Genomic DNA, 9,763 nt, shown 5'->3' with positions numbered 1-9,763 from the left:
GACATTTTTTCACATTTTAAAGCAGTGATTTTTAATTAATTTCATTACTTCAATAAATGAGTACTATGTAAAATGTATTCACAGGAAATGAATATTGCTTGGCAAAACAAAAAAACCTCAAACATTTTTCTCTGATGCATCTGTGCAACCTTTTTATATCTGACTTGTAATAATAATTACAAACATTGAGAAACACTAAAATTACATTGCAATATAGACTTGAGTAATTTTTACCACATGTGCTGATTGTGGAGCTCAGTGTCGCAGCTCCAGTGGAAAGGCCACCTTTCGATCCTTCTGAAGCTCCCGATGGTGTCGACGATGCTGGAGTGGAAGCAGCTGCAGCAGAGGAGACTGATGGTGATGTTAACTGCTCTCCAGACTCCATATCTGTAAGAGAGAAGAGAAATGTCTCTCCTCCATAACAGGAAAGGAAATCACAAGGGACTACAGGATTGTTTGTCCTAACTGTGTCTCAGGACCTGCACTAAATTCTTGAGAGGCTCCTACAAGAGCTTCACACGACAAGTACATCCCACTAACAACCCCCCAGCCTTGAGGGAATCCAGCACAGCCACAGCATTAAGGGAATGGGGTAGTGCTGTTCAGAGTCCGATCACATTTCCACCTGAAGGCCTATGGGCTCAGCTAAGACCACTACCCACACCGTGCCAGGGAGCTCCAGCTCAGCTTAGCCCAGCCTGGCCCCTTCAGTCCCTGCCAGAGCCAGCCCACACTGTAGCCTGCCCGTGCTCAGTCCTGCCAAGATCCCACATCTCACATTCTAGCTTTCCCTAGGACAGCATCACCTCCCATCTTCTGCCACTCCTAATCAGACTACATCAGAGATGGGCCCTGGGCCTGACAGGTTCCGTTACTGTGTCTAACTCTGTGACCAGCAGTGCCCAAATCCCATGGAACTGCGCCAGAGCCTGCATAATCCTCAACTGCCAGCCTGTCCCTCCTTGCAGAGAAGCCCTGCTCTTACCGCTCTCTGACAGACACCAGCTTTAAAGAACCTGTAGTATGTGCCAGAAAGTCCATATCCTAGACTCTTAATTTAAGGAAAGGCCTGGCAATTATGGTAAGGTAGTATAAACGTAAGAATTCCTGTAAGTTGGAAGGGGGGTTTTTTGTTGTTGTTTCCTCATAAGCTTCTCATAAAAAATAAGACATTTTTATTTGTGCCATGAATTGTCCAAATCAAAAGTTACCAGACTTATTTCACTGAAAGAGCATGTGTATTTTAAGGAAAACAGACAGTAAAATTATTCTTAAAACCATTAGTTGTTGAGAAGTAGTTTCTCAAATACTTAAAAAATGCAGTCAGGCCAGTGATGTCTCAGCACAATGGTAGCAAGCATCAACAGACTGACTGACTCAATCTGCCAGTACTGCAGGTGATGGTGAGTCAGGAATAGAGAATAAATAAGGTAGGGAAGAAATCTTTTCAGAGTCCCTGTATTATTAAAAAAGCACTAAGACTAAGCACATTGAACTCCAAACAGGGAAACTCCCAAGAAACTGGTTCCTGTCCTAGAGTGTCCCAGGAACAGAGGGAGATTTTTGTCAGATTTACTGGAAAGGCTGTCAGAGAAACATCCAAGGCTTTACTAAAGTCTAGGCAGACACATCCACAGCCTTTCCCTCATCTGCTGAGTGGCTCACCTTGCCATTTTTAAAGGGAGATCAGGTTGGTCAAGCAGGACCTGCCTTTCATAAACCCATTCTGCCTGGGCCTGATCCCCTCTCTGTCCTGTACATGCCACGTGATGGTACTCAGCATGATCTGCTCCATTACCTCCCTTGGCACTGAAGTCAGGTAGACAGGCCTGTAGTTCCTCAGACGTGACCATCTAGTGTATTTTATAAACAAGCATAGTTAAGAACCACCTACAAGCAATCCATATTTGAGTCATAAAAAGGAAGATATGCTTGGCAAATCAATACTTTTTTAATACAGAAATGTAAATTTAGCTTTACTTGCAAGCTTTTAACCAACATAAGCATCTGTTTGAACTGGTAACAGAGCATCACATAAGAACAGGGAGAACAGTAATAAACTTTTAAGGCTCCCCTTCTTCCTCTCTTCCTCTCTATCCCCCCTCCCCCTCATTTCAGTTTGCAGGGGGCTGGGAGGTATTTTTGAGAAGATGCTTTTTCACCCTCTAATTTAGCTGCTTAGGTCTTTAATAGAGAAGTGGAATATTGGTATTTCTGAATTATTCTGAACTGAAGAAATTATATTCTTTTCCTAGAGACATACATACTTTTGATTTCAAACTAAGTCAACCCTTAATTATGTGTAGTTAATTACTCTAACCACAGCAGATGGCTGACTCCAAAAGAGATAATCCCTGCAACAGTCATTAGTCAGGATCAGCAATAATTACACTGTAGACCTAATGCATTCTGTGACTAAAAAAAGTCCATACCAGTTACGGAAGATCCATATTATTTTTGACTTCAAGTATAAATTAGACATTAGTTCCATTGCAATGTATTTTGTCAGTCAATACTTAGGATGAACTTTCATGATTGTTTTGTTTTTTAATCTCTCATATTTGTAAAAGAAAATCAGTAAATAAAGCTAGGAAAAAAACACTTTTTTATTTTCCAGGTGTAGTGATTTGTGTCAGTTCTTCTCAATGCCTTGTCTGAAACTCCAGTTATTTTCCCAGAATTTTTCATAGTCAATAACAATCATTAATGCAACTGAACCCAATGAAAACAGAAAGCAACCTCTCATTAAAAGGGAACAAAGAAGAGAACATGAAGCTTTACACAAGCAAAATGTTGTCTTTTCTGAGGAAAAATAAAAAAAAAAAAACCAAAGAAAAAAAATTACTTATGTTTAATAAAAACAGAAACACCAAAACCAAGTAAATGTTTACTAAAGCAAACAACAATCAAATCATTTTCAAATGTAACAAGTTGAAATTTGTTTAAAGTAAATCAACTTGCTATTCTATACTCAAAACCTTTGCCGAGATGCACCCTAACACAGAAAAAACCCCAAACCTTTCCTAGTTTTAAACAGGTATTAACAAGTAACTCCTTTCATAGGATAGTAATATAATGGCCAGTCTCTTCGCGAACGAAGAACCGGGGAAGGTCTTTCCACCTTCCAGCCTGCGCAGTGGATTTTTTAGGTGAGACACAGTGTGCGCAGAACTGAGCCCACCCTTTAATCCTGAGGTTCATCTGCCGGGGCCAAGCACGCTTGGACAGTGGCAGCGAGGTCCTCAGGACGTAGATGGATTGCCTTACGGGCTAACGAGCTCCATCTGCCCGGGGAGGGGCCCCGACCGGGAATCGAACCCAGGTCTCTGCAGTGACAGTGCAGTGTATTTTCCCCTGGACCACCGGGGGCTCCCTCATAGGATAGTATCATGAATAAAATGGCATTCTGTCAATGTTAGCTGGGATGTGTGAATACTATTAACTGTGTCTTGAAGACATCTAAACACTAGACTAATTCACCTCCAAATTCCAGTTTAACCTCTACACTCCCATGTATTGCTTCATTATTTCAATTATTACCTCTAATACAGGGGAAAAGAAGTTGGGTTAAAATACGTTTGGGTCTTCCTCAATTACCAAGGGAAATCTGAAAAAACTATTTGACAGCCACTGCGGAAGAGTTCCACAACATCTCGTGTTCTCTTGCCTCACACAAGGTATTTAATTGTGTCGTGTCATAATACCACCAGTCCGCAGCTACTTCTTGTGTCAATGAGAGCTCTGATGCCAGAGGTCTTGCAGCTGCTGAAGGGAAGCACATCAGAGTCTCTCAGAACAGCCAATCCAGCACAGCAGAGTTCATCACAGCCGGGAAATGCCCCAGAAGGTCAAGTGCTCCAGGGCTGAATGCAGAGGCTGGGTGCTGGCTGGGAGGTGACTCAGCAGGCCAGGCAGCATCTGTGGGTTCACCTCCCACAAGGGCCACAGAACCAAGGAGTAGTGGAGATAAAACCAAAAGATACACAAAACAAGCAAGCACCCTGACCAAAACCTGGTGGAAAAGGAAGTGAGTTCCCCACAGGAAGGGCTGCAGCTCGCTACAGACCACCTGTGAACACCAAAGGCTCCCTGCTCTGGTGACCGCGTCTACTCACACACCTTTCACACAGTCTACTACAGCTACAACGTTTTACACACTGAGATGTTTAAACTCAAATAGAAGTGCCAGTATAATTATTGAGACCCACTTTACATGTCTCAAATACTGTACAAACCTGAAAGGCCAAGTCAGTTGCTAAATATTCGAAGTTTTGCAGAACGTCGCTGCAATTACGTCACTTTCAATAATTTACTCTAAGCACTTTACATAAAGCTCTCCAGGGAAAAAAGTCACCGCAACAAAATTTCTTTTAGTAAATCAACTAGCATAATAAAACCTTTTTTAGTAAATCAACAGCAAGATTGGCTTGTGTTTCATAGGTATCATACAAACTACAAAGACTTCTACGCACAAATACCCTCACTACATTACTCCAGTTACACTGCATGAACCAGACTGTATGTTCCAGCATTACATTCTAAATGGGCTTTGTAGCCATCCCCTGCCTCATACTAGACCAGGTTCAGTGATATAACAACTCACTGTTTTATTACATCAGATTCCACAGCAGTGAAAAGATTCATAAAATCACAAACACAATTCCATAGATGTTTTTTCAACAGTCTTTACCCAGAGAAGGTGACTTACTAAAAGCCATTTCAAAGCAGATCTGACTCTTAAGTTTTGGTATACGTGAGTCAGGACTGGCCTGCAAAAATGAAAACAGAGAAGGGATTCAGCTGCCATTCTACTATTTGGTAATACACAGTGGCCATTTAAAATAGATTCAGGATAAAATGACATTTTAAACAATGCATCTTTTTTGACTTCATCAGACAGGATAAATTCCTCATTAAACAATACATGCAAATTTAGATGCAAATCAAAAATTTATTTTCTCTTATTTTACAAGTACTGGTGTTCCTTTTAGTTAAAAATAAATGTCGCTTTGAATGCTTCTGCATTCACACGTTTCATCAATCTTCATGATTATGGTAAAGAAAGACTATTTACAAGTAGGGCATTATATTTCACTTGCTTTACAGTCCGTGGAGGGAGGAGGGGCACTCAGGTCAAGTTAAGTTACAATCCTCCATAAGCCTCGTTTATGGATAAACCTCAGAATATATTCCTGAAAGCTGCATAATGGTAGGCAAGAAATCTAATCCACCCAGTTTGTACCACAAAAAGTGTATGGCCATACTAGGCACCCATGAGGCAATACAGCACTGCAGAGAGGCACTTAATGTTGAAGTGACACAAGTCTACCTAAAACAAACACTTCAAACTCAAAATAACAACACTAAGAGTTTGGTTTAAATAATATATAAATAGAATCTTCATAGAACAGTTTGGGTTTGAAGGCTTTCACTAGACCAGGCTGTTCCAAGCCCATCCAACCTGGCTTCGAACAGTGCCAGGGATGGGCAGCCCATAACCTCTCTGGCCAACCTGTGCCAGGACCTCACCACCCTTATAGTAAAGAATTTCTTCCTAATATCTAATTTAAACCTACTGTCCTGAAGTCAAATCTATCTGCAATATCTGTTATTCTGTATGAGCTTATCAACTTTATACATGCATATTTTGCAGTCACCACTTTTATTAAAAATAAACACCTCTTCACCTTCTGTTATTTTCACTTCTATGCTGGGCTAGGAAAGGAAAAGTTGACACCACCACCCTCAAAACACAAAAAACAGACAGAGAGAGCTTCTGACACAGATGTAAACACTTGCAGCCACGAATGTCACCCTACAAAAGCAGCTGCCCAAGTCACTTCTTGCCGCACAGCAAATTTTAATCAGGTGACATCCCGTAAGATTCTTCCACCAGTGGAAAAGCTATGCAATCCACCCATCTAAGAAGAGTAGCAGTCACGATTTAAACAGCAGGGTGGCAGTGGTACAGTGCAGACAGAAAGGCTCATGGAGACATTGCTCATGGAGTGGAGATGATGGCACTACGCGTCTGTATCCCAACACTTGTAAGCCAATGCTAAACAAAAAATAAGTATTGACATCTCCTAAAATCGATGCAGAGCCTGGACTCGTTATGACTTTAGAGGCTGAAATAATAGCAGTTCTGAAGAACATTCTAATGCAAAGATTCTCTGGCATCAGTTTGGTAAATACACAACACAGTTTCAACAGATTTGGCTATCAAACTGAAACAAATGATTCACCATTTCAGAAATGACAAACCTTTCTGTTCAAACAAACAAACCAACCAACCCACAAAAACCAGTGAACAAATCACAGAACCACAGAATATGCCGAGTTGGAAGGGACCCACAAGGACCATTGAGTCCTTATCCCTGCACAGGACCATCCCCAAAAGTCACACCATGTGCCTGAATCACTGCAGTATTTTATACTATCTTGAGATTAATATTAATTTTTATTTTTGTGCATAACAGTTCAGTTTAACATGTTTCCAGTTTCTATGTAAAAGGTCAATCTTTCATTCCCCACATACCTATTTTTTTTAATATCCTGTTCATGAGACTTTAATACTTGCTTCATCTGCACTAGATTCTAGTACTACTACATCTTGTCCTACAGAAGCAAGACTTAGCATTTTATACTATTATTCAATGTGTGAGGGTACTGAGCAAACTGTATCTATAACTATCTCTATAATATACAGCAGAAATCAATGCTTTTTCTGCTTTTCCAAAACCTAAATTTCAATCTGCCAGAGGCCAATTTTCTGCTTTTCTGCTGACATTTTGCCACTCAGAAACTTAGCTCCTGTTTAGGCCTTGTATCGTATACCCCTTCCCACGGTTCAAAAGCCAGATTTCATCTCAAGCTCAAAATATAGGCTTACCTCAAATTACAGGGACCAGCAGAGCTTCAGAAAACACCTAGGGAGGAAGTACCCTTCTGAACCTCTGAAAGCCAATGCTGCCACAGGCTTGTCTGAGAACTGTTAAAATTTACCACTGTTTGTGCCAAACATGCTTTTTAGTACTTCCATAACTGAACCTTGCCAATCTTTACCAGTCTTTGCCAAATAACAATGGAAGGTATTGAACCAAAGGCTAACTTTCTGAAGCCTAAAGCATCTGCTCTAACCTGTATATATAAGACCACTCAAACTCGCTACAAACAATGTATTTTGCCCACCTGGTATTATTTGACTTTGTGCTGGAAAAATGACACATAAAAAAATGACTGGGTACAAAAAACTCTAAACAGTTAACCTTTAAAAGCATAAGCTAAGGGTAATTTGGGGAAGAAATAACTACAAATCCAACACCTGTTTGAGTGTATGAACTCCACACGTGTCAAAATAATGAGCTCAGAACTAGTTCACAGGCACTTCCCATAAGAAAGAGAATGCACAGAAAAGGATTCTTTCACCCTGCAGTCCTAAACTTACAAACTACCATAATACCTCATCATACTCCAACAAGCAAGAAAGGGCAAAGATATTAGTCAGTCCTTCCTAACAAATGGTCTAGAGGTTTTTTTTTGTTTCTGTTTGGTTTCTTTTTTAGATTTGTCAACCTAACAATTAAAGTTACTATTCTACACCTTTAAATATTGCTAAAACCTAAAACCACCAGCAAACTCTGATGAGAAATGAATTCTGGGGTACCAAGTCAGAGTTCCAGAAAAGCATTCAGGAGAAACAAATCTTTTCAATGTATACCTGTAGCAGCCCCAAGCTTTGCATTGGGTCCTGATTTTGTTTTAGAATAGCACCAAACTTCAGTCTCATTATTCTAACATTAATACCATTTTACATTTAAACAAAAGGAGAAAAAGCCAAACAGCTGGACTGTACATTCAGTTCTCCAATGCCAGCAAAAACTAGTTTTAACCCACATGACAGCAAAGAAGTCTATCAGCTTCTCTTGTCATTGAGTGAGTTTTGGCACTCTGACTAAAAAACTCATCACTGAGGAATGCTACTTCCTGAGTTTTGAACTCTTAAAAGCACCTTATGGTGTCATCTACTAGGAATGTAATGGTTCCCACTAATAAGCTGAGACACAGATAAGTGGCCTCCACATTTTCGTGCAGTTGCACTCGGGTGGATCTCTGGAAACCCAGAACCAGTTCTAGGAGGAAGCGCTCTGTGCCATAACAGCCACTGTTTTGAGTCAGCTTCATCAGCAGCATCCACCTCCTCTTCCAAAATATTTTAGGTTGTTTGTTCATTGTTTCTTCCTGTTTTAAAGGCATTAGAATATTTTTTATAAAACTGATGGACTTAAGCATAAACAAAACAAAAACCACAAACAAACAAAACCCCCATAAAACAACAGAGTCTAATGAAGTTCACCTAAACAGAGGAACTAGAGGGAATAATAACAGAGTTCTTAAGATACAAAGAAATAAAATCAAGATTCCACGGAAGCCACAGCAGCTATTACCATGTCAGAAGACTACCCTTGCTGGCTCCATCCACCACACTATTTTTACAAACTAAGCACATGCAAATCTAACAACTTGATGTTATTTACACACTTGAAGGTAGTGGTTAGACATAAAACAATCCTGACAGATCACACCACACTTTTATTTCCACATACTGGAAAGAAAGAAGATAATAAGCTATCTGTAGTTTTATCCACAAAACAAAAGTACTGTATCTAGATTTCAGACTTCTAACAAAGCTACATGCTAAACATTACATTTTCCTACATGGTTAAAGAACACTGATTAAAACATAAGAGACTATTTCAGGTGTACAGGTGTTGTTTTCTTGGCAAAGCCCAGAAACCATTTAAAGATTAAGAGTGATACACAGTACTCCCATAAACCATTCTTTCTGAACTCAAATGCATTCTGCAAACACAACCAGTAAATGATGGTCATATCTCAGCAAGAGATAAAACTGTGGCTCTTTGGTGGGGTGGGGGAGCAGGAAGCCTGAACAGCTTCAACTCTTGCCACTCTCCTCACTTCAAGAGGATGATACAAGAGGTGCACCACAAGGCCCTTTGGCTGGACCCAGGATTAGGATCTGTCCTTCCCTGTGTGGCAAGAGCAGCTTTATTCCCTGACCACAGCTGCTTCCCGCACTTCCGTCTCCCCAGGCAGGGAGGCAGGCCAGGAGCTGCAGCTCAGCAGCTCCCATCGGGTTCCACCTGTTCTGCAGGAATCTGGTTCTGTAAGTTAGGCTGAAGCTTTGAGACAACAAGGTCAGCTGTGAGGCACAAGAGCTGTGAGTTCAAGAGCCTCTACAGAGGTGGACTATGCAGAAAGATCAAACTTTTTTGAAACACCAGGATTGTAGGACATCGGAGAAAACGGAGCAGGGGTACAACAAGCCAGCTGGACAGCAAGGGAGTCTGCTGGAAGACAATACCTGTTTTGCTGGCACCCAAGCTAAGACATTTCACAGACAGTATCAATATTAAGCACTACTGTAAATTATTTGGAACATCAAATTATATAAAGTTGATCTATTAACAGGAGCAATTCATTACTTTGTTAAAAACATTAGTGGAATCTTATTTTGTAAGAGACAACAGCACAGGATAATACTCCAGGTAACTGGGCTTCCAAGTTAAATACCAGCGTTAAGGGGTTTGTAAGGGAAGAAGCACATGTATGAAACCTAAAGCTATCCTGTGAAACCTTTATCTTGCTGTTAATGTTCTCAAGATGAAGAGGTCATAGTTTCATAAAGAATAGTGACTGGCACTCATTGCTCAGTAATCCTCAGAATACACGGAGAAGT

General features: G+C 40.5%; 1 protein-coding gene across 13 annotated transcripts in view; it reads right to left on the bottom strand.

Moving 5' to 3' along the window:
• BAZ2B (bromodomain adjacent to zinc finger domain 2B) overlaps positions 1–9,763 on the bottom strand; it is an 86,264-nt gene that overhangs the window by 57,972 nt on the left and 18,529 nt on the right. For all 13 annotated transcript variants that reach the window (XM_027907501.1, XM_027907508.1, XM_027907503.1 and 10 more), the window contains one exon: positions 235–390. In XM_027907501.1, the coding sequence (XP_027763302.1) occupies positions 235–388 (154 nt within the window). In that variant the 5' untranslated portion in view covers positions 389–390. The remainder of the gene's footprint in view (positions 1–234; positions 391–9,763) is intronic.

This window comes from Empidonax traillii, unplaced genomic scaffold, assembly GCF_003031625.1.
Source record: "Empidonax traillii isolate 1590-97213 ecotype Southwest subspecies unplaced genomic scaffold, ASM303162v1 scaffold1487:size278866, whole genome shotgun sequence".
In the NCBI taxonomy this organism is placed as follows: Eukaryota; Metazoa; Chordata; class Aves; order Passeriformes; family Tyrannidae; genus Empidonax; species Empidonax traillii.
The sequence above is the reverse complement of the archived record's forward strand: the minus strand, read 5'-3'. Positions and strand labels throughout refer to the sequence as shown.